Below are 25,886 nucleotides of genomic sequence, written 5' to 3'. Positions count from 1 at the left end.
GCTATGAGAAGCATTTACTTGGACAGCCCTTTTCTTTACTGTCAAGGAACAGTTTATTATTTCATTTTATTTATTTTTTTCTCTATTTTACATTGGTTGAACACCTTACTTAACATAGAATTAATCACAGATGTATTAAGTAAATTGAAAATAGATCCCAGTTAAAAATAAGAGTGGGAATGAGAGAGGGAGGAGCTGTACAGATCAGCACACATTCCCACAGACTTACCCCTAAGGGTGAAGCTAAAAACTTGCCATGGGATTCTAAATCTCATTTAGCTGGGTGACACTAATCCCATCTTATGTGATAAAGTGATCATATTGTATATGGAATTGATCATATAGATAGGACCATAAGTCAAAGAGATCACATAAATAAGACCTAGTTCCTGGTAATAACAGTAGATAGAATTACAACCGAGAAAAAGTTCCAACATGCAAAGCAGTCCACACAGCAGACAAACGCCCTAAACAGCACTCTGACCACAGAATCAGCCCCTAAAGCATTTGGATCTGACTGAAAATACCATGAGAGTATTTCAGGCATGGAAAGCCAAGACATAGTGGCAAAAACGGTTCTTCATGAAAGATCTCTGTGAGTGAAACCCCAGTGGAAAGAAGGGGCCATCAAAGAAGGATGCACTTTTCTCTGAAGGGAGGAGAGAACTTCCACTTTGCAAATGGCCCTGTCTAAAAACCAACAGAGTCTGTGGACTCAAAAAGCTTCCATAGCCCTGGTAGCTCATATCAAGAGCCTCGGGTGATCACTAACATCATAAATAAACATGTCAGTTGTTAAGTCACTGTGTACTTGCTCCCCATGTTGGAACTCTGTCCTTAATGAGCTGTACTATGAGAATTAATGGTAAAACTTATCTTCAAACTGTACTTCATATTTTGTGTTTCTGTGTGGGTGCAAATAGTTGAAATCTCTACTTAGTATAGAGTTGCCTTTCTGTATATAAAGTCAATTAAAAATGAATTTTAATGGAAAATGGAATAGAAGAGGGAGTAGGAGGTGGGATGGGAGTGGGGGTAAGGGTGGGAGAGCGGGAATGGGGGGAAGAAACACTATATCCCTCAAAGCTGTATGTATGAAATTTGTATTCATTAAATAAAAACCTTCAAAAAAAGGAAATAATTTAAAATATATAAAAAGTGTTGCAAAGATTAAGTTTGTACAATTTGTACTGAAAGAGATTATAAATGTTTTCTAAAATGGATATATTACCTAGATCCAGGCTGGTGTACAACAAAATAGAAACTAATTTTTTATATTAATCTATATTTGTTTCAAAATTTGAAAGTAGGCCTTTCTGCATTACAGTGTTTTTCAAAGTTCAAGCCACCTATTACAGATTTATAAGTTTCCATCAGAAAAAAACATTTGAAGGCCAAGTAAAGCTGGAAAGTATCACCATCTTTGGTCTGACAACGTGAAAGAAACACGTCTAAACTTGTTTAATCTGATGTTTCTCTGATGAATTCAACAGGGAGTCAATGCTGCCTGCAGTACTCCTAGACATCCCAGTGAATCTGTGCTCCACAGAACACACTTTGAGAAATGGTACTCTACAGAGCATTGTGAAGCTTCTGTTTCCTCAAGATTTAACATGTTAAAACTGTTTATCCCTGAGTGCAACTGACGTTTATTTTATTATGCCAATCTATTAAAGAATTCAACCTTGTCCTTGTCCCTTCCTCTTTTTTAAGCAAATCATCTATCAAATACAAAGTTTTCAGGGAGTTACAAAAGTAGATTTTGCTCCTGTCAGGCAAAATTAACATAATAAATGGAATAATGGAATTCATTTCTCTAAAGTAAGACTGATATTAATGGCTTGGTGCTTGGAGCAACTATCTCTTTAGGACAACTGATTAAATTCTAATTAATATTAAGCTGGTAGTAACTATTAGTATTTTTCATGAGGCTGTATCAATTCTTGCCTGAATCTCAAATCATTTGGAAAAGACATCCTCAGAGCATAATGGGATTAGGGAGGGACAGATGATATGGAAACATAGCTATTTCACCTAAATAATGGATAAAATATCATATCTAAAGTTTGGGGACCGGCTACACTGGTGGTGCAGCAGGTAAAGCTGCAACCTGCAGTGCCAGCGTCTCATATGGGTACCAATTCAAGTCCTGGCTGCTCCACTTCCAATCCAGCTCATTGCTTTGGCCTGGAAAAGCAGTAAAAGATGGCTTAAATCCTTGGGCCCCTGCACCCGCATAGGAGACCTGGAAGAAGCTCCAGGCTCCTGGCTTTGGATCGGCCCAGCTCTGGCTGCTACAGCCATTTGGGGAGTGAACCAGCAGATGGAAGATCTCTCTCTCTCCCTCTTTGTCTCTGTAACTCTGCCTTTCAGGTAAGTAAATAAATCTTTAAAAAAAAAAAAATAAAGCTTGAAGTAATCTTTCCAAATACATTGAAAAATGAGCCCAGGAAGTTGGAGTGTTTGCCAGAATCCACCTCTCAACTCCAAGTACAACTCCTTTCTACTTCAGACTGCTCTCTAGAAGGTACAAAACCCTTGTGGAGTCGACTACCACCCAATGTTCTAAAACATAAAATTCAGGAATTAGAAAGGCTTTCTATCTTTTGTTCTAAGGAAGATTTTATATTTTATAATGGACAATTATAAATATGGTAATATCAGAGTAATGTTGAAAATTCCACATAGTTAAAAGAAGCCACCAAACAGATTCATCTTATTCTAATTTTCTTTTTAAAGGAATAAGCTCTTAGAGCTGCTTTCCTTAAGATATCCCTTATAGAATTTTCAGATTATGAGATGATGTCCTTCTTAGGTATTGGACTGGGAATCTAGCCTTTAACTTAAAACCATGAGTAATTCACATCCAAATTTGGAAAGAGGGGCCATATTAGGGCCGGCACTGTGGTGTAGCAGGTAAAGCCCCCGCCTGCAGTGCAGGCATCCCATATGGGCACCGGTTTGAGTCCTGGCTGCTCCACTTCCAATTCAGCTCTCTGCTGTGGCCTGGGAAAGCAGTAGAAGATGGCCCAAGTCCTTGGGCTCCTGCATCCACATGGGAGACCTTGAAGGGGCTCCTGGCTCCTGGCTTCAGATTAGCTCAGTTCTGGCCACTGCGGCCAAGTGGGGAATGTACCAGCAGATGAAAGACCTCTCTCTCTCTGCCTCTCTTTCTTTCTCTGTAAATATTTCAAATAAAATAAATAAATCTTTAAAAAAAGTTAAAAAGAAAAGTCCTATCTACTGATTTCTGGCTATAAAGTGTATTCTATTCTCCTAGAGAGAATATTAGGATTTTTACCTTTTCCTTCATTATCAACTATAGTCATATCAGCCTTTGCTTTGGCTAGTATTTCCATCGACAATTCATGGCCCAATTCTGCTGCTCTCATGGTCGGGGTACAGCCCATTCGGTCTTGCACATCAGGATGAGCACCAAGCTCAAGGAGAAAGCTGACCATATCAACGTCATTGGAGATTGAAGCTAAGTGCAGAGCACTGACCCCACTGGTGGGCTCTGTGAAGTTTATTAGTTCAGGATATCCAAACTTGATGAGTTTCTCTATCTGCTCCTTGTCTTTGTTCCGAACACACTGAAGAACTTTGTAGATCTGCAAGTTCTCAAGTCTCTTATCTGCCAGAGCCATGCTTGATCAGCTTCTTTTAACTGCTGGACCAAAACAAAAACTATGACAGCAAAAAAAAAAAAAAAAAAAAAAAAAAAAAGTAAATATTCCAAAGTTCATTTTATCATCTCACTTTGGTTAAGTAATATACTTTAAATCTTCCCTCAGAAGTGGGGATGTTTCTTATTAAATGTCATTACCATAATTTTTTGCAATGGATTTCATAAAGTAGGAACCACATATTAAGCACACACACACAAGCAAAAGGAACTCACGGCTAGTGTGGTGGTACAGTGGGTTAAGCTACCGCTTGCAATACCGGATATCATACTAGAATACCCATTCAAGTCCTGGTTGCTCTGCTTCCAATCCAGCTGCCTGCTAATGTGTGGGAAGATACTAGAAGATGGCCCAAGTATTTGAGCCCCTGACTTCCATATGGAAAACCCAGATGGAGTTCTGGGCTCCTGGCTTTTGCCTAATCCAGCCCCTGCTCTTATATCATTTGGGGGAGTGAACAAAGAGTTGGAAGATTTTTCTCTGTCTCCCTCTCTCTGCCTTTTAAATAAATAAGTAAATCTTTTAAAATATCATCTGGAATCAAGTTAAAATATTTCAAAACATATCATCCATTATAAAATTTTCTTATCGTTTTCATTTATCCTTTCCTCCTCACATAGCTTTTCCATTTTACCCCTGCAGATGATGAGGGCAACTAAATTGTTAATAAAAGGATTTAAACTCCCATCTATATGATTCCATACTAGCGTATCCCCCACAATATAGAGACCATACAGATTTTAATGGTTAAAAATGTTACAGGGGCCAACGCTGTGGCGTAGCAGGTAAAATCTCTGCCTGCAGTGCCAGCAACCCATATGGGCGCAGGTTTGAGTCCTGGCTGCTCCACTTCTGATCCAGCTCTCTGCTATGGCCTGGGAAAGCAGGAGAAGATGGCCCAAGTCCTTGGGCTTCTGCACCTGCGTGGGAGACCCGGAGGAAGCTCCTGCATCCTGGCTTCGGACAGCACAGCTCTGGCCGTTGTGGACATTTGGGGAGTAAACCAGCAGATGGAAGACCTCTCTCTTTTTCTCTTTCTCTCTCTCTCTGCTTCTGTATCTCTGCCTTTCAAATAAATAAATAAATCTTTTAAAAAAGGTTATAAAGAATGTATAGAATTTTGAAGCACTGATGATAAATGGACATCTACTGAACTTCTGAGATACAAAAGCGTGATGAATATGATCCCATTAAGTAACACTGAGGTCCTTAATGAGAAACAACTTTAAGTTTTATAAACTTACTGTTGAATTACGATGAGCATTTTTAAATTTGAGAACCAGAGAGGAATTTGGTAGGAGAGCGAGCTTGCACACACATAACATCTGCCATTCATTGGTTCACTCTCCAAATGCCCACAATGGTGGGGGCTGGGACTGGGATGGCACTAGGAGCTGAGGCCTCCTACATGGGTGGCAGAAACCTCATTACGTGAGCAATCACCACTGCCTCTGGGCTGCATTGGTGGGATGCTGGAGATGGAAACTGAACCCAGGCACTCCATTGTGGGCTGTGGGCATCTAAATACCTGCTCAGTATTACAATGCAGCCATTGTGATATAGAATTCTATCTCCTCTTACTGTTTATGGAAAGATAATCTTTTGGATTGTGTAGAAGTCCATGCTACATTTATCCAGCTTGCTTTTCTTTCTTAATATTTTTCTGGAAAAAAAAATACTATTATCATAGGAAGTCCACTCCAGGTAGTTTTAACAGAGCTGTCCTTCTGTCTCTCTCTACCACAGGAACAGCTCTATGAGTTAGGATTCATCCATTTGAGTGAACCATCGCACTCCAGCTAAACTAAATTGCACAAGCACACACTCATCAAAGACATCAACCAGGATCCTACGAAATCTTTCTGCCAAACTATGTGAAAAACCTTCTGCCTAAGTTGGTAAGCGGTAATGTGTGCAGCTGGGAATGCAGGCAGCTATCACAGCTCCTACAGAGAGAACACGGCTCACAAGGCAGAGAGAGACAGGCTGACAGCATCACCGTCACCCTGGATCTCTTTTGCCAGAAGTCAGCTGCCACTCCATGTTCAGGATGGCATGAGTAAATATATTTCACCCAAAACTTATTTAGCGTAAGCTGGCTGGCTGCGTTTCTAACATCTGTAATGAAAACTGGCTCTTCAAAATCTGAAAGTCTGTTCCATCTTTTGGCCACCACACCGCACACTTCCTCCTTCGCCTACATTATAGCAATGAGCACAACGAACACTGTTGACTACTCTGCCCCTTCTTTAAATATGTATTTCTAAGCAATCATAACATCGCCACTGCCTGTCTCCTGCTCATGTCACCCTCCTCACTTGTAGGAAGCCCAACTGTCGGAGTGGACATGAACGGCCATTCCTCTCTCAAGTGCTCACCTGATGCCTCATCCCATCTGATGACCTTCAGCCCAGTTCTCAGCTTCAGTTCTCAGCTTCTAATTGTTTTCTCTCAAATTTACAGTCATCTCTGTCTTTCCACCAGAGTCCCAAAGATGGATGAAAGGTTCATGGAAAATGCATAGTATGAACAAAATATGCATGGGTTTCAAACATTTTGCACCAAAAAGAAACGTACCTTTTAATACAATTTTCCATGAAAGTTTTGAAGTCCCTTCATATACCTTGTGTCTGTTCTTCATTTTCATTTGGATGTCTTAATAGGCATCTACAATGTAGCACATCCAGAGCAGAACACTTGATATCACTTTGACTTACTCACTTCTCTACATTTCTGTTAATGGCATCACCGTCCATCCACCTATTGGGTCAGGTCAATCCAGGTCTCCCATGTGGGTGGCAGGGACCCAGGTACTTGAGCCATCACCTGTTGCCTCCAAGAGTGCAAATTAGAAGGAAGCTAGAATAAGAAATAGAACTGGTGGGGGTGGGATATTGTGGTACAGCAGGTTACAAGGTAAGTCATCTCTTGGAAAACTTCCATCCTACATTGAGTTGCAGATTGCCTACTGTGCTTTCCACCCAGCTTCCTGTTAATGCAGCAGAAAGCATTAACAGATGATGCAGAAAGCGGCAGATGATGACCCAAGTACATGTCCCTGAAACTGATGTGCGAGGGCCAGATGGAGTTCTAGGTTCTTGGCTTCTGCCTGGCCCAGGCCTGGCTCTTGCAGGCATTTGGGAAATGAACCAGCGAATGGAAGCTCTCTGTGTCTCTCCTCCTCTATCTGCCATGTGCCTTTCAGAAAAATAAAATTTTTTAAAAAAGAAATGAATCCAGGGCTTGAACACGGGCACTGTTGTACAGGAATGTGGATGTCCCAAGCAGGGTCTTAATAGCTGTGTATGATGCCAGCCCCTGCTATTTATGATTTGTCTTACTATCACCAGCTATATTCTGGTTAGGTAAAGTGTCATTGCATACACATTATGTAAGAGGGCCTCTCAAAAAGTCTGTGGAAAATACAATTAAAAGATAAGTTTATTTTAATGAAAAAATCAAAATCCATACATATAATGAGGTCTTCAAAGATTTCATGCAAAATGTATTATGAGAAAACTATGCATGAAATAGGATAAGATGGTGTTAATAGTTTATCGATTGTGCTAAATCAATACTCATAATCTGTGTGGACAGGGACTTCCTAATCAAAGACTTAGATGTTGTTTCTGACAGCCTGCATCCTTAACTAAGAATTAGCAGGATATGACAAGTCAAGTTAACCAATAAAGTCCACGGGTTGGTCTGCAATGGACTGCTAAGGCCTTGAAATGGTAGAGAAAGAGAGGTGCCCTGGGCAGAGTCCTTTACAATCAATACCATCACTAATCAAGAAAGAAACAAGTGCTGCCCTTCAGCCCTCAGTTCCTAGTAAATCACATAATATGATTCTCAGGAGGATCTTCATGTACACACACCTCTTCTAATGTCAGCTCCACCCTGGGCCACCTTGGCATGTCCTGTCTAACTATTTATATCCACAATCTTGAGAGGTAGTATAGAGATGGTAGAATAGGACAGAATGTCTTCCGCTGATATCCAGCTTTGGGATCTGAATATTCTGAAATTATTCAGAAATCTGAAGGTAAGTGTATCTAGATGTAGCTTTCCTCTATAGGGTGAGACCCGTAGGGCTCATCAAATTCTTAAAGCTGGCAGTGGGCATTTGGCCAGGAATACGAAACTGCTCCCATCTCACACTGAAGTGTCTAGCTTGGGTTCCTAGCTCTGGCTCCCGACTCCTGATAATGCACACCTGTGGGGTGGTGCTGATGATTCAAGTAATCAGGCTCCCACCACACACATGGGAGACCTGGATTGAGTTTCCGATTCCCAGTTTCAGCTCCAGCACAGCCCCTGCTACTGCAAACATTGGGAAGTGACCCAGAGAATGGGAGCTCAGTCTGTTTTTCTGCTTTTTTGTCTCTCAAATAAAGTTTAAAAAACTTCTCAAAGGGATTTGTGAGACAAGGGAGGTTCCTGAGGCAGGGGAATGGATGAAGACAAGCTTGGAACAGCAGGAAGATGGTAGGATTCAAGGAAAATCTGCACTCCTTCTTCTTTTGCATTATTATTTTCACAACCTGGTTGCATACACCTAAACAGGCTGCATACACCTGGACAGGTTTCCCTCTGGTTTGTACATGTTTCTTTATCTGAACGAGGGAGAACCATAGCACCTATTTCATGGGGCTGGGCTAAGAGGAAATGAGGTGGTCCTGTCTTCATCAGTCTCTTCAACACGGGGTTTCAGTTCACCTAAAAGAGATGGGTTATGGGGGGCGAGGGAGCACGGGGATGGCTTCTACTGTACCTTTCAGTTGTTAAGTTTCACAGAAATCTGGAGGGACGAGAAGGGAGTGATGTGCCTACAAAGGAAAGGTCAGGGGCCAAGGACCAAGTCGCCGAGTTCACCTCTCAGTCGTCTGGCAGATGAGGAGCGGCGGATTTCGGGGCACCAGGCCCTGGGCCGCAGGGCAGCCAGGGACCGCGGAGGCGCCGGTCTCAGTCGCGACCCTGCGCTCCGGGAGCCCAGCGTGGGCGCCCCGGCGTGAATGGCGTGCCTCTGCGCAGAACAGGCGAGCCGGCGCGCGGGACAGCACGGAAAGGTGTGTGTGTCCATGGGCCCTGGGTCTGCGGAGGTCGAGCGCGCGGCCAGCGGAGCGCAGGAGCGGGGTGGCAGGCGCAGAGAGAGCCGATTGTGAGCTTTGGCCACGCCGGGCCCGGCTCCCAGGGCAACCACCAGGTGCGCGGGGGCGGGGCCTCTTTCAGCCCCGCCCACCGTCCCTCCTTGCCAGGTCCACGGTAAGACGCTGGGGGCCAGAGAAAGAATCCAAGGGTGGAGGACCTACAGCTGAGGTTTCCAGGATTCTGCTCTCGTGCAAAACAGGAAAGTAAAGCGGCATACGGAAAACAATACAATGTACAATCAAACCGTTGAAAAAGTAAGATTAAATGAAAAAACATACAAAAACGAAAAATGAAGTTCTCTCAACCACTGAAGATTTTTGCAAATCTTCCCAGAAATTTTCTTTCCATACCCTAAAATGAATATTTACCTTCAAAATATTTTTACACAAGTGGGAGCAAATATATCATGAATGTAATATGTGTATGCTTTAAAAAGCAGTGTTAATAGTTCTTTTTTTAAAAAAAGATTTATTTTATTTATTTGAAAGAGTTACAGAGAGAGGTAGAGACAGAGAGAGAGGTCTCCCCAGAAAGCTAAAACAGCTGGAGCTGTGCCAATCCAAAGCCAGAAGCCAGGAGCTTCTTCCAGGTCTCTCACATAGATGCTAGGGCCCAAGGACTTGAGCCATCCTCTACTGCTTTCCCAGGCCATAACAGAGAGCTGGATCAGAAGAGGAGCATCCAGGCCTTGAACCAACATCATTTTGGGTTGCCAGCACTGCAGGTGGTGGCTTTAACCCACTGCACCAGAGCACTGACCCCAAATAGCTTCTATTGAAAAGCTGTAGCTCTGTACACTAACCTATCTTCTATTCAGAGATAATTTTTAAAATGTTATTATGGACCAATTCATACACACAAAACACATATATTACTAAAGATTATTTCATGCATTAAAATATTTATGCAACGTATAGGAAGGAAAAAAGAATACATGGCATTCCCCTGGCTGAAATAAAAGAGACTGAAATTTAAAAAGAATGTTTCTGCTAATGCTAGACCCCTGGGTGTTTATTCCCAACACAACACAATACCCTCCCCTTCCTTTCCACAGAGATTAGTTCTATTCTGAATTTTATATTTATCTTTACCTAGTCTAGAGAGAAGGAGAGGCAGAGAGAAAGAGAGGTCTTCCTTCCGCTGGTTCACTCCCCAATTGGCTGCAATGGCTGGAGTTGGGCCAATCCAAAGCCAGGAGCCAGGAGCTTCTTCTGGGTCTGCCACGCAGGTGCAGGGGGCCAAGGACTTGGGCCATCTTCTACTGCTTTCCCAGGCGATAGCAGAGAGCTGGATCAGAAGTGGAGCAACCGGGACTCGAACTGGCACCCATGTGGGATGCCGGCACTGCAGGCGACAGCTCTAACCACTTTGCCACAGCACCGGCCCCTTTCATCTAGTTTTCTAAAGATCGGTTTCTTCATATGAGTGCTGCGATAGGTGTTTAGCCTAGTAATTAGGATGTCACATATCCCATTTGGGAGTGCCTGGCTTTAATACCCAGCCCTGGCTCCTGACTGCAAACTCCTTGTAAGGCAGACCACTGAAAGTCAAATACATAAGTAAGTAATTTTTAAACATATTTATTATTGAATGCCTTAAGAATTTGTAAACATGGAATAAAATGGTGTGTATTATTTTGGTAACTTTTTCCTTTCAATATCTTATTTTGAAATGTATTTTAGTTGATATGTTTGTTGTCTCTTTATCTTTTTTTAAAAAAAGATTTATTTATTTATTTGAAAGTCAGAGTTACAGAGAGAGGAAAGGCAGAGAGAGAGAGAGGTCTTCCATCCGATGGTTCACTCCCCAATTTGCCACAACAGCTGGAGCTGTGCCGATCCGAAGCCAGGAGCCAGGAGCTTCCTCTGGGTCTCCCACATGGGTGCAGGGAACCAAGGATTTGGGCCATCTTTGACTGTTTTCTCAGGCCACAGCAGCGAGGTGGAGCAGCCAGGTCTCAAATCAGCGCCCATAAGGGATGCCAGTGCCCCAGACCAGGGCGTTAACCCACTGCACCACAGCACCGGCCTGTCTCTTTATCTTGTTTTATGAATCATAAATTTTATTTCAAAATGAAAGCATCACTAAACATGCATACACATTAAAACAATAAAATTTACAATTTCATTATTTTTTTCCTTTTTGCATAGGACATCATTACAATATAGAATCTATGCTATACAAAATAAATACAAAGTTTTATCCGAGCAAGCCAAGGCCAAATTGGGAACTGTACAACTGTGATACTTCACTGTAGTGATCCAGGAAAGATGAGACGTGGCCTTCGGAGGCTGGGCGGGTGCTGGGGGCGGGGGGGGGGGGTGGGAGAAAAGAAAAGAAAGGAGAGTTCCTGCAGGAAAGGAAATGTGAGCTCAATGGAAATGGTCTTGGACCCTTGCATTCTGCCTTGGGATGTTGGCAAATGATTCCAGAGACGTTCCACCACGGTTTGGGATGGGAAGGGGTCGCCAGTGAGGCCTGAGGACAAATGTATTCAATAAACCCACACAAGCAATTCCAGGTCCCCAAGGAGTCACGCAGCAAGCCCCAAACCTGACAATGCATAGTCTCTCAGTGAGGAGCCTTGTGTGGTGCTGATGAACCCTTGGGGTCCTCAGCACTCAGCACCAGGCCGGCTTTTTCAGGATAAGGGTAGGGAGCAAGTCTCCCACTCACTCACCCAGAGGCAGGCACACTGATAGAAACATGGACGCTGGGACCAATGACCCGCTGGGACTTGGTCCCTGGCTCCTCTCAGAGGCATCCTGGGGAGGGATCCGCAGAGTACAGTCAGCTCCATGGAGGATGGACGTGGGGCCTCGCAGGCATTTGGCTCACACCCTTGGCTTCCAAATGAGCCTGCAAGTAGCCATCAATGGGTCCTCTGGGAGTGTCACCAGGGAAACTGGAACCTCCAGACCCCACCCCCGACTTCCTGTGCCCAACTCCCCCCCAATCCCCGGAATGTGTGACCTGGGTGGCCGGGGACTCTACTTCTCTCCCATCCTGTCTATTTTTAAATAAAATTAAGTCTTAAAGCTGTACGAGAAGGGAGAGGCTAAGTCTCTTTATCTTCACAGTTGAATGCTATTCCATTATATTACCATTCCACATCCCTTTTATTAATACATTTATTTATTTTAATTATAATTATTTGAAAGGAAGACAGAGGGAAAGACAGAAAGAGATCTTCCATCTGCTGGTTTATTCCCCTAATGCCCATAATAGCCAGGCCAGGCCTGGCTGCAGCCAGGAACTTAGAATTTAATCTCCCATGTGCATTAGGCCATCACCTGCTGCCTCCCAAGGTAGACACTAATAGGAAGCTGGTCAGAAGTTCAGGTAAGATTCAAACCCAGGAGCTGAGATGAGATGCAAGTGTCCCAAGCAGTATCTAAATCCCTGCACTAAATGCCTGTCCCACTATACCCTTTTAAAATCAATTCTAGTGTTAATGGGTTTTTGGGGTGTTTTCAGCATTTGCTGTGCACAGTAGGGTGACTGTAAATAATGATGACATGCTGTATATGTTCCTAAAGAAAAAAGGCTTTTCAGAAAGAATGTTGAATGTTTTCATCATAAAGGCATAACAAGTATTTGCGGAGATATTTACCCTGAGCTGAGTATTACACAATGAATATATATATATATATATATCAATGAATTACTTGGTACCCCATAAATATATATGGTTTTTATGTGTCTAGTTTTTTTTTAATGCAATGCTGCTATGATTGTGCTTGTATATGTCTATGTACGCACAAGTTCAAGAATTTCTCTAGGAGATAAACTAGGAGTGAAATTTCTGGGGCTTAAGTTCTTCATGATGTCAAGATGATGGGAGCTTGTTTTCCAACTATATGTAGCAATTAAATTCCCATCAGCAGTGTATGTTTAGCCAAAACCTGGTTTTTCACACATTAAATGTGTGGCTACTCTAGTGAGTGTAAGTGGTCTTTCAGAATTTTACTTCACATGCTATAATTAGCCACTGTGGTCAGAAATTTTGATTCTGTGGAGATATTTGAGTGTAAGTTTATTGTCAGGCGACACTACTCACCCACAAGCACCTTCCACATGGCTCCCTCAGATTACTTTAACAGAATCAGGGCACCATTTCTGGAATTCCTGTTTCAGGGTAGGTAAAATCTCATACATTTGAGTGTGGCATTTTGACCTAATGGGGTCTGGCAATGATGCATGTCAGTCCGGTTGCTTGGGCCTCAGTTTGTAAAATTAGAGTAAGATGAGCTGCCCTTTATCAGCGGTCAAGGAAGTGGGCACAACAGAATGGGCTCCACTGTGGCCCCGACAAACAAATGTGGCTGATTCCTGAGGATCGCTTCTTTGGAGGAATGGCCCCAGCACTGTAGGACAGTTCTGTAGGCAGAATTTTACAAGATCATCTTCCTCATTTTGGAGACAAAGTTGATGTCAGTGGTAGCCTTTTAACTCGGGAGAATATTCCTAAACCTACTTGGAAGCCTAAGGAGTAGATTAATAAAATTTCAGCTAATTTGTGCACTGTATGTGAGTTAAGCAACTGCCTGCAATGCTGGCATCCCGTATGGAAGAGTCCTGGCTGTGCCATTTCTGATCCAGCTCCTTGCTAATGTGCTGGGAAGGCAATAGAAGATGACCCAAGTACTTGGGCCCACATCACCCACGTGGGAGATCCAGATAGGGTTCTTGCTGTCATTTGGGGAATGAAGCAGCCATTGGGAGATCTCTTTCTCTGTCTTTCCCTCTCTCTCTTTCACTCTGCCATTCACATCAATAAAATACAGCTTTAAGAAATAAAGAAACTATGCTGACATTGTATGGGAACTACTGGGCAAATATTTTGAATGCACATTGGGTAAATATTTGTTGGTGAATTGAATCTTTTGAGATAAGAAAAGTGGTCTGAACTGTTCTCCTTAGTTGGTTTCAAGAATATTTCCCCCCACCCCCGAAAGGGAACCCTCTGAGTTTCCTAAAAACTTTCTTTATCTGCAGGTAGCTGAAAAGAAGCTGAACAATAAAGAATCACGTGTAATTTCAAACTAAAGTCTTAGAAATCCTGGATTAGTAAATAGAATCAACCTTCCCCGGCTTTCACAACACCACAAAACCTCCTTAACTTGAACTTTACCATTTTTTTCCTTGGCCATTTGGCAGTAGAATCCTCAAAACTTGGAAAACATGAAGGAAAATAGGAGGAAAGAATATTAATGACCCACTTCCCAAAAGAGAGCTAATTGGGAGGTAACTGAAAAGTTATGTAGTTTTTACCAACATAAACTATGATACAGATTTATGTGTTGGCTAAATTTGTGCTTACATCTTTGTCTGGTATTGAATAAAATTTTATCTTTAATTCATAGTTATTAAAAGAGGCTGTAAATATACTTCTTTTATAGTTTCACCATTCTGCAAAATGTTTTGGAAATAACAGTGATCCTACTGAAGTACCTCACAAGTCTTTATAAAAATTGTCATCAAAATCCAGTAACAAGATAAATTTCTTACCAGAAACTTTTAAATTCTAGCTTGCTGTCCTGAAAGATAAACCATAGAGTAGCCATTCCATACCCACAACTATGTTAATTACCTTAGATTACAAAATCATTGAAATACAAATTAGTAACTGGCATGGCATGCCAGTGGGTGATGCAGTATTTAATTGGGAACAGAATTTTTGTGAATTTAAAATAAATATCTCAAGAGGTTTCTTGTTCTTGAGCATGTTTTTGTTATTTTGCTGGCTACTATTAGTCCTTATGAGTTATCTTTTTCTCAGACTTGACCTCCCGTTCTGTGGTCTGGAATCTAATAGGAGTTGCATTGTTCATTCTTTAGGGGTAGACAGAATGATACTTCTGGTTTGCTTTTTAAAGGGAAGCTGTTTTGTTTTTGAGAAACAGAGAAGGAAAGAGAGAAAGAGAGCGGATCAGCACACTTCCATCTGTAGACTCATTCCTCTAATGCCTTCAAGGCCAGGAGCCAAAGCTGATGCCATAAACTCAGTACAGATCTCCTACATGTGATAAGAACTGGAGGTACAAATTAGCAGGAAGCTGGAATCAGGAGCAAGAGCTGGGAAGTGGACTCAGGAATTGAATTCCAACATGGGGTGCAGGCTCCTTTGCCAGTGTCTTAACTGCTAGGTTAAACTCCGGCCACTAAGGATACTTTGTTAACCACCTTTCGAAACTCTTGTAATAGGAATTGATCTATTTATGTTTTTCTATTTCAGAATAACGTCACTTTTAAAGGTTTATAATTTTCTATACAATCTATGTCCTCTCAATTTTCAAATTCATTACCATTTAACCTCAAGTAGTTCTTGTATAATTTTTTGCAACTTTGCCTAATGGAAGATTGTATTATCTCTTATTCTTAGTTATATTCTCCCCCTCCCTAATCCTCCCACACACATATTTACTTTCTAAAAAGCTGGATTATGAATCCTAGATAGCACCTTGGGAATGATCTTTGTATTTTTTTAAGAATTTGTTTTTTATTTATTTGAAAGGCAGAGTTACAGAGAGAGGAGGAGAGAGAGAGAGATCTTCCATCCACTGGTTCACTCCCCAAATGGCTGCAATGGCCAGGCTGAACCAGGGTAAAGCCAGTAGCTGAGGCACTGAGCTGGCCTGGTAATGGAGAAATGGAACATCAGGCTATGTCACCTAAAGTAAGTGCATATTAGCAAAGCAAAGCATTAGCAAAGGCTAATCAGTGACTAGGAAAGCACATCCACCAGGAATGTTGAAAATAGCACGTTATTAATTATTAGAAAATCCGACTCTCCCTGCCTGCTCAGCACCTGGGTGGAACCAGCTTGTGACTGCATCAGTACAACACAGCATGGTCCAGCTGTTTCCATCCACAAGCCATCACTCACCTAAGCAGATTCTTTATTCTCCCTCTTTTCCCTTAAACATATACCAGGTGACAGGGAATGTGCAAATACTGATGGTATTCAAATTGCATTGGCTATCTGTGGCTGCTATTTTAATAATAGGATGAGACAGAAAATCCTAGATTTTACTACAGAATAAAAGATTGAGTTTTCCCACAACATTCTCCAAGGAGAATGCGGACTTTGCAAAGAATGACATGATTGGTTATGGCAAAGGTGATCATGTGTCAATCGTTTCATGGGAGCAATCTGGTTTATACAGTGTGTCCAGGCTTTGTCATTAGGAGGCATTTGCAACCATCTTCTGGCCACGAGGGTACAATCCCCAGGACAAAAGCCAACCATTTGAGACTAGCAAATTCAGAAAAGTTGAGGCTCTAATTAACTTGAAATAACTTAGAACTTCCCTGCCTCTAACTTGATGCCAAGTGAGATATTAATTCCTTCATATTTTTAGGTCACTTTGAAATGAATCTTTTCTTATAGTCAAAATCACCCTGATACAACATCTTCTTAGTACCCTATCAAATATTTATCAACACTTGGCACATTCATTAAATACATCTTTTGATGTCTATCTCTTCAATGGCCTGCAAATGTGGTCTGAATATTCTTCCAGACATTTCAGTCAGTTTGAAAAATGTAGCTGTTCTATGGCCTATATTAATGGAGAGCAAGTCCTTCCCAGTCTTCTTTGACTACTTTGTATACAAACAGAGCAAATATAGATCATTATGAAGATGAGACACAACAGAGCTGTATAATTATGAAGTTATTCCTCCTTGTACATTTAATTCAATGTTGGAAAAAACAAAAAACTTTCTCTTACTTAGCACCTTTCTAGGTATCAGTTAAAATAAACTGATCTGAACACCATATAGAGCAGAATATAGGGCTATACCTACATAAATTTGAGTAAAGTTGTTCTAGAAATTAGATCTTCATGAAGAAACAAATTAGTCAACTAACCTCAAGCTAGCTGGGTATTTTTATTAAACACATCCTTAGCCAGTGCTTTATCTTAGAGTTGAAATATTTAAAATATAATAAATATTCAGTTCAGTGACTGGATTTGTTCAAAGAACATGCTCAGCTCAGTGAAGACTTTTGCATAAATAAAATTCAAGTAGCATATTTTCATATTTCATGATGCTCCATTTTAGTTTAATTACTATTATTTCTTTCCCTATAACAAGACTTTGTTTTTATTTCATTTTATGCTATGCAAGGTAATGTATTTGGATCAGAGGCTACATCAAGATGTAATAATGGGCTGAGAATTCATTGATATGTTTGTTTTTTTTCTTTTCTCACAAGTAAAGATGCTCCAAATTTTGCCAAATTAATAAAGAACTAAACATGATATGGGAAATACTGTGGAGACACAAGCTGATTAGTTTTGCAGACTTGGTCATTTTTCCCACTACCCTGTCCAACTTTTCCAGTAAGACCCATAGCATTATCTTCATTTCTTATGAAAAATTAGTAAAATGATTACTGCACTTGTGGGGAGCAAACCGGACTAGACTGTTACTGGAATTAAGACTTATTCTATGCATCTGCTCTCCCACAATATGGCGCTGGGAGAGAAGTAAACAGCTTCCGCACAGCTGCCTCCAGTTCAACCAATTAACTGTAGGACTTGCTCCTGATTGGAGAGCAGCGTACTCAGCCGAGTTGGGATTGGCGGAGGAGGACTATAAAGGAGGAGAGAGACGGCATGCACCAGGAACATCTATGGGGAACATCTAAGGGAACCCGTGCAGCCCCCGAGAGAGCCGGCCGGCGGTGTGCCGCTCCCCTGCGGAAGTGGGGAATGCGGCCAGGGGGAACTGCCCTTCCACGGAGGTGGAAGGGATAGTAGCCAACCCGGGAAGAACCAGCAGCAAACCCGGGGAGGGCCGAGCAGACGAAAGAACAGCGCAGGGCTCTGTGTCGTTCCTCCACGAAGAGGGGGAGCGACATAATGGTGCCGTGACTCGGATATGAAGCCTAGGCAGGGTTCTGTGTTGCTCCTCCACGAAGAGGGGGAGCGACATAATGGTGCCGTGACTCGGATAGGAAACCTGACTCGGATAGAAAACCTAGGACGGATAGGAAACTTAGGACGGATAGGAAACCTAGGAGGGAAGAAACGGGAAGAACTGGGAAAATATCGGAGAGAGAGACTAGCAAACAGCCTAGGGAAAAGCCGGACGAAAAAGGAGCCGGAAGAAGCTATTGAAAGCCTAGGCATAGACTCGGATTCGGACTACGGGGGGAAGCTGGGAGAAATCTCTAAGGTCGAAAGCGAAAGTGAAAGCTAGAACAAACAGACTCGGACGCGGACTGTGGGGAGAGGCCAGGAGAAATGAGGGAGGAGTATTGTTGGAAGAAAGCTTGGGGAAACATACCGGGTAGAGAAAAATGTTAGGGAAATTGAAGCCGCGGGGGGCAGGCCAAGGCGGAAACGAAAGCCACTTTGGGGTTCTCAAGTTAGCCCGGGAATAGGGGGCGAAAAGTTAAAACCAGAAGCTGAGACGCAAGCCAGATTGGGATCCGTCTGATTAGCCCGGGGAGCAAAGGACGGGAAGCCAGATCGTGGGGCGGAGACGTACGCTGGGTTGAATTCGCCAGGCTAGCCCGGGGAACTTAGATTGAATCCTAGTGGCGGAGACGCAAGCTACGCTGTGTTACTCGCGGAAGCCGCCGCGTGCAGAGAGAGCACGGGGCGTGAATAGATAGGGAACGCTGGCGTAGGCCGTGGTTCAGACGCGAAAGGGTTAAGCGTGGAGACCGCGGACCGCGCAAAGCCGGGAAGCCGCGCAGAGAGGCGCGCGGGCTGAAGCGGCGCAGAGCCGGGAACCCGCCGGCGGGGCGAGGTGCCGGAAAGCCGCAGGGATAAGAGAAACAGAAGTTTGGAAGTGAAGTAAAAGAGAAATGGGAATGCTGGAAGATAGAAGTGAAATGGGAGAGGTAGGAATGCCCGGAGATAGAGAAATAGAGAAAAATAAGGCCTCCCCTCAACATGCCAATTAGAAGGCTTGGATTCGGTCTGCCTGATTTAAGGCGGTAAGCGCCAGCAAAGCTCGACCAGAGTATGAGCTGCAGGTCACCGAAGATAGGCACGAACCAACACTAATAAGTCTCCCCCACAATAAGGCAATGAGAAGGCTTGGATTCGGTTTGCCTGATAGGTTTTGTAAGCCCCTGCGGGCAGAGCAGAGCATGCGCTGCAGGGCACCGAACACAGGCACGCATCAGCGCCTAAAAACCTCCTCACAATGGCGAAGAGAGGACCCGGATTCGGTTTTCCTGATTGATAGGACTTGTAAGAGCCTGTGGCAGCTCTAGCAAGTAGAGCAGAGTGTGTGCCGCGGGACACCGAAGACAGGCGCGTATCAACGCCAAAAATAAAAAGAAAGGGGGATCTGTGGGGAGCAAACCGGACTAGACTGTTACTGGAATTAAGACTTATTCTATGCATCTGCTCTCCCACAATATGGCGCTGGGAGAGAAGTAAACAGCTTCCGCACAGCTGCCTCCAGTTCAACCAATTAACTGTAGGACTTGCTCCTGATTGGAGAGCAGCGTACTCAGCCGAGTTGGGATTGGCGGAGGAGGACTATAAAGGAGGAGAGAGACGGCATGCACCAGGAACATCTATGGGGAACATCTAAGGGAACCCGTGCAGCCCCCGAGAGAGCCGGCCGGCGGTGTGCCGCTCCCCTGCGGAAGTGGGGAATGCGGCCAGGGGGAACTGCCCTTCCACGGAGGTGGAAGGGATAGTAGCCAACCCGGGAAGAACCAGCAGCAAACCCGGGGAGGGCCGAGCAGACGAAAGAACAGCGCAGGGTCCTGTGTCGTTCCTCCACGAAGAGGGGGAGCGACAGCACTAAGAATTTTGTTTGTTCTTCTAAGCTCAGTTCTCATAAGTTTAAAATAACTCATGTTCAAAACAGTGAAGTTTTTTTTAATAAGACAAGAAAGGAAACTTGCTGTTTTTCATGTTGCTATTTTCAAGTATTTAATAAGTCCAAAGTGTTTTTTTAGACATTTTAGAAAGATCATTTAGAAATAAAGGTAAAAATAATAAATTCACATTGTATTAAACTGTGAACATTTTTTCTCATGAGTGGATTTTGAAATTATCCTTATGCATCTGGTGATTCAGAAAGAAGAGTCTAATAGAGTGATATCATAGGGCAACATGAATTTGTCTTCTCGCTCAAATTAGTTGCATCATGATTTAAATCAGACTAGAAGAGATCCAACCAGGACACAAAGCCAAGAGAGAAGATCAGGGTAATGATAGACAATAATAAGATCTAGGTCATCTTCATTGCATTATCATTTAGCTTTCATTGGCATCATAACCATTCACTCACCATTCTTCCTTACAAGGAGCTTAGAATAATTGAGGGATTTTAAACATCATCTTCTAAAAAAAGGATATTTGTTCAATTGGCTCATTAGTTGAAGAAACCATTATTAAAGATTTACTATGTGCTAGGCCCTATTCTACACACTGAGGTTACATCAGTGAACAAAAGAAACAAATTCCTCATTCTATTTAGTACGGACAAACAAAAATGTCTATAAAGTACTTCAAGAATTGAGAAGTGCTGTGAAGAAATGAAATCAAGGTACGGGTTATTTAGAGTGCTGGGTGAAGGTGCCGCTTCGTATAGGTTGGAGGTAACATTTGAGAAGTGGATTCTGAGGGGAGAATGTGTCCAAGTTTCCAAAGCATTCATATCCTCAGCAGGTGGATAAAAAAGTGAGAGTGCTGTGGCTGCGATGCAGTGCACTTGCTGGACAATGACCAGAAGGTGATGGTGACATAAGAGGCCTCTTCAGGGGCCGGCTCTGTGGCTGTGGCACAGTAGGTTAATCCTCCACCAGCAGCACCGGCATCCAAAATGGGTGCCGGTTCTAGTCCCAGTTGCTCCTCTTCTAATCCGGCTCTCTGCTATGGCCTGGGAAAGCAGTGGAAGATGGCCCAAGTGCTTGGGCCCCTGCACCGAGTGGGAGACTGGGAGGAAGCTCCAGGATCCTGGCTTCAGATTGGCACAGCTCTGTCTACTGCAGCCATCTGGGGAGTGAACCAATGGAAGGAAGACCTCTCTCTGTGTCTCTCCCTCTCACTGTCTAAAAACAGGTCTCTTCAGACAGGATTCTAAAGGATCCTTTTACTTCTTTTCTGATACCAGAGAACATTAGAAGGGTTCAAGTGAAGGAATGGCAGCATTGTACTTAGAATTTAAAAGGCTTGTTCTGGCAGATCTTATGAAAAATTGCTTGTAAGGCAGGAAAGTGTGGAAAAGTGAGGTGACTGCAAATGTCCAGGTGAGAGCTGGAATCTTAGTCTGGGATGGTGTGGCAGATGGATTTCATTTGATGGTCTGGATTAATGGCTTGCATGTTTATCCTTCCTTTTTCTTGGGCCCAGCTTGTCTGCTAGAAGATGAGAAAACCTGTGAAACAGCCTGTCATCCCACCTGAAATCATCCCAGATCAGCCAGTAGGTGGTTACTCAATGTATCTGTGAACCCCAGCCAAGAACAAAAGAGTTGCTTGGCCGAGCTTGGGAAACATCAGTTATGGATTTAGTAGTCATTGTATCTGTTGTATTGCATGTTACTGATAGCAATCATGGAAATGATGAAAAGCCAATGGATTCGGAGTATACATTGAAGGGAGAAGAAATCGGGTGTATGTGAGAGAGAGGAGCTCAAGGTTTGCTGTGAGCGACTGGAATAGTGACTATGCATGATGGAGGTGGATGATGATTCCAAAATGAATATTGTGACTCACTCAAATGAAAATCATAAAATAAGATTCCTCCTACATGTATAAAGTTTTGTGAAGCAACTCATTATTTAAAAAAAAAAAAAAAAAGCAAACATCAGTCTTGCTTGAGCTGGTGACCCACAGAAATAAAAACTCAGTTAAAAAATATACTTCTCAGGACCAGCACTGTGGCGCAGCAGGTTAAAGCCCTGGTCTGAGGCGCCTGCATTCCATATGGGCACCGGTTCTAGTCCCGGCTGCTCCTCTTCTAATCCAGCTCTCTGCTATGGCCTGGGAAAACAGTAGAAGATGGCCCAAGTCCTTGGGCCCTTGCACCCGAGTGGGAGACTGGGAGGAAGCTCCTGGCTCCTGGCTTCGGATAGGCACAGCTCTGGCCATTGCAGTCATTTGGGGAAGGAGCCAGAGGATGGAAGACCTTTCTCTCTGTCTCTACCTCTCTCTGTAACTCTGTCTTTCAAATAAATAAAATAAATCTAAAAAAAAATCCACTTCTCTAATCACACAGCAAGGAGAAAGATATCGACCTCATACAGCTTAGCTATTTTTAAGCAAGTGTATGAAGCAGTCCTCCACCAACTGTGGCACTAGACTCAGAGTGATGCTGATCCTGTACATCACCAGTGCATTTTCCGTCAGCTACTGTGAGTGCTACTGGTAATGGCCATTGGCTCCCCATCCTCCAGAGAACTGCCTTCAACTAGCAGGGCCCACCGACCAGAAATGCTTGAGATGTTACAGCCCTTCCTCTTAGGCACCAGCTAGACAGTGCTGGGGATACAAAACGCCAGCCCCTTGCCTCAGGGAACAGCTTTGTGGTGCCACTCACATTCCAGTGCCTTCTCTGATCAGACTGCAGCTAGATTTCACCTGTGTCCCTACCACTTCTTAGCTACCTTCTACTGCCCTCTCTGCTTTCCTACACCTTCTGTAGGTTTCCTCTGGAACCACTTTCTCAACAAATCCCTGAACAAGATTCCTTGTCCCATGCTCTAGTTATAGGAAACCTGAAGTCATGCAAGGCACTTATCAAATTACAAATATACTTCTAGGTAAATGATGCCTTCGGTATTGTTTTTTTTTTTTTTCCAAAATAGTCACTTCATTTTTGTAAGCATCACATTAGTAGAATTGCATGCCAATGAAGTAATTTATATATTGATTTTTATGAAATTAACGGTGTGAAATTGGAAAGAGGAAATCAGTATTAAATATATAGATAGATCAAGGTTAGTTTTAGGAGAAAGGGGTCTTATATATAATTAAATTCAATTTCAACTAACTTCAAGAGATACTACATGTGTTTAATTCATCTCATTAGCTATTACTTCCTAAAACAACATTGCCAGTGAAAAGAATACATTGTAAAGACCTCAAATGCTGTATTGAATTTGACCTGTGCCCCTAACTATGTATAAAAATGTCAGACCTCACACCCTTAGTTCAGAGTCATACTTTGTATTAGTTATAAATGATTCTGTAACACATAGTTCAGAGTGAGTGATATGTTCCCTTATGAGAAAAACTTAGAATTATCTAATATAATAATAAATATTTAACATACCTAACATAAATATCTAACAATACCAAAAGAATGGGATACTAGAGAAATTTAGTCCAGTTCTTTCATTATTTAGTTGAATAAATTGTAAGTTAGAAACATTCTGTGATTTGTTCAAAGTCAGGGTGGTAATTGTTGTCAGATCTGAAATTAGCAGAATAGGATTTGGAAGCATTCATTATAAGGTCTAGCTATTATAATTATTGTTGTTACTGAACAAATGAATGAAAAATACATTAAAAATAAAGTGGAGCCTGAATAAGTATCGATAGAAAGGTAATTTTAAAAGATCATGAAAATGGAATTAAAAGGTTATTTTGATGCAAAATGATTTTGAAATCATACATAGTTTTTAATATGCATTTTCCATGAACTTTTTTTAAGAATGACCCCCTTGTATAATTATCTCAAATGGCTGCTTACCCATAAAATTCGGGCAAGGCTTCAATGTTTTAGTTTCCTCCTAAATTAAATGGATATTTAATATTAGTTTCCCAATGCATGAAAACTAAAATTCAAAACCCTAGTTCTATTATCTTGCTACTATCTCTAATCTAAAAACATTTGGTCCATTGAGTTAGGTGATATCTTTGCTTCTTGCACTGTTTCCTGTAACTATGCTGCCTCAAGACACTTCATTTTGGAGAGCTAACAGTTCTATGGAAAGAATTTGGCAATGTTGAACAGAATATCACCTGAGTTGACTTGTTTAATGAAGCAGCACTCCTGGAAATGTTAACATGCACAAGAATCATTTGTGGCTCTTGGTAAAAATACACATTTTTAAGTGCAAGGCCACAAATAAGAAATTAAGAAAATTTCATTTACAATAGCCTCAAAAATAAGAAATATTTGGGACAGTTTTAACAAAAGAACTGCAAGATTTGTAAAGAAGCCAAGTGCTTCTTCCTGGTTTCCCATGCGGGTGCAGGGACGCAAGCACTTGGGCCGTCCTCCACTGCCTTCCCGGGCCACAGCAGAGAGCTGGACTGGAAGAGGAGCAACCAGGACTAGAACCCAGCACCCATATGGGATGCTGGCACCACAGGTGGAGGATTAACCAAGTAAGCCACGGTGCCAGCCCCCACGCTTAGTATAGTTTTTAACATATTGTCTGGTTTCCTGGATTTAATATCTCTGATGTTCTTTCCTCTAGAGCTCACTGAGATTGACCCTCAGAAGGTAGAGGTAGGGTGAGGTGTTAAAACATATGGCAAACATACCATCCTGATGAAGTTAGGTGTATACCCCATTGTGAGACACATACATCACACATTGAACCAAGATCTGCTGTTTAGAGTTACCACTAACAATGGAGATATATGGGAAAATGAGAAACTTCCCTTTCTAGCAAAAAACAACTACATATTGCTAATATTATTTTCAGAAGTAGAGTGCTATGTGTTTCGTCCAAACTTTAGAGTGAGTTCTGTAAGCTCTTGTTTTCTCATGTGTGGGCCAGGAGCAGCAGCATCACAAATTCGGGGCCCTAATTCAACATTTCCTTTCTAAAATTGAGACATAATTCATAATCCATAAAATCTATTCATTTAGGGGATGTAATTCCAAGGGATTTTTGTGTATTCATGATGTTGTACATCTGTTGCACTAATTCCAGAATATTTTCTCCACTCCAAAAAACAAATATGGCACCCATTAGTAGTTACTCTTCATCCACCCTTGGCTAATCACTAGGAAACCACCAATCTACTGTCTCCATGGAGTCGCATATCCTGGACATTTCACATAAATTTATATAGATGGAATCATAATATTTGGCTTTATATTCCCCAGGTTTATTCATGTTGTGTCAAATATCAGCATTTTGTTCCTTTTTATAACTGAATAATATCAATTGTATGGATTTATCACATTTTGTCCATTCATCACCTGATGGACATTCAGGTTTTGGATTATTTCCACTTTTTGGCAATTATGAATTATACTTCTGTGAGCACTGATGGAGAAGTTTTTGTGGGAACATATGTTTTAAATTCTCTTTAGTATATAATGAGAAATGCAATTACTGGGTAATGTGATTGCTCTATGTTTAAGTTTTTTGAGAAACTGCCAAACCATTTTTGAAAGTGACTGCAGCCGGCGCTGCGGCTCACTTGGCTAATCCTCTGCCTGCGGCGCCGGCACCCCGGGTTCTAGTCCCAGTTGGGGCACCAGATTCTGTCCCGGTTGCTCCTTTTCCAGTCCAGCTCTCTGATGTGGCCCGGGAAGGCAATGGAGATGGCCCAGGTCCTTGAGCCCTGCACCTGCATGGGAGACCAGGAAGAAGCACCTGGCTCCTGGCTTCGGATTGGCGCAGCATGCCGGCCGTAGCGGCCATTTCGGGGGTGATCCAACGGAAGGAAGACTTTTGTCTCTCTCTCACTGTCTAACTCTAAAAAAATAAAAAATACACTAAGCAGAGTCCTACCAGGAAAACAGGAACAATTCTAAGTGTTAAACACAGAAGAAATTTTGTTGTGCACTGGTCACATGTGTGATGGATGTAATGAGCTGATAAATGGGATGCTGAGACATCCCAGAATTCAGTAAGCAATAGGAAACTACCAATGGCCTTTGACTGACAGTCAAAGGGAAGAAGCTGTATTATTGAAGTCCATGGTCAGGTTATACCCAGGGAATTGAAAGCACAGTGACTCTGTGAAGGCTGGAGAAACAGGAGGACATGGCTGGAGTCATCATATAGTTAGAGAGGGCAAGAAACACACTGGATTTTCCTTTTCTCTCACCCTCCCAACTTTGGGGAAGGTTCTGTTATTGGTTAATGCTCCTT

At 42.4% G+C, this 25,886-nt stretch overlaps 1 protein-coding gene and 1 long non-coding RNA gene across 4 annotated transcripts in view; one reads left to right on the top strand and one right to left on the bottom strand.

Moving 5' to 3' along the window:
- The window catches only part of LOC103348253 (uncharacterized), a 204,097-nt gene extending 197,802 nt beyond the window's left edge, over positions 1-6,295 (top strand). The window contains exon 14 of the long non-coding RNA XR_011379992.1: positions 5,433-6,295. This is a non-coding gene — a long non-coding RNA (uncharacterized lncRNA). The remainder of the gene's footprint in view (positions 1-5,432) is intronic.
- The window catches only part of ANKEF1 (ankyrin repeat and EF-hand domain containing 1), a 33,117-nt gene extending 24,264 nt beyond the window's left edge, over positions 1-8,853 (bottom strand). Inside the window, exons 1-2 of one of the 3 annotated variants that reach the window (XM_008256378.4) lie at positions 8,461-8,853; positions 3,302-3,687 (exon numbers count right to left, since the gene is read on the bottom strand). In XM_008256378.4, coding sequence (XP_008254600.2) covers positions 3,302-3,647 — 346 coding nt within the window. In that variant the 5' untranslated portion in view covers positions 3,648-3,687; positions 8,461-8,853. Of the gene's footprint in view, positions 1-3,301; positions 3,688-6,064; positions 6,156-8,460 lie in introns of those variants that run through there. The other 2 variants (XM_002710975.5, XM_051845382.2) reach the window with 2 other exon arrangements.
- Positions 8,854-25,886: the final 17,033 nt, after the last annotated feature.

This window comes from Oryctolagus cuniculus, chromosome 11 (assembly GCF_964237555.1).
Source record: "Oryctolagus cuniculus chromosome 11, mOryCun1.1, whole genome shotgun sequence".
NCBI lineage: Eukaryota > Metazoa > Chordata > Mammalia > Lagomorpha > Leporidae > Oryctolagus > Oryctolagus cuniculus.
The sequence above is the reverse complement of the archived record's forward strand: the minus strand, read 5'-3'. Positions and strand labels throughout refer to the sequence as shown.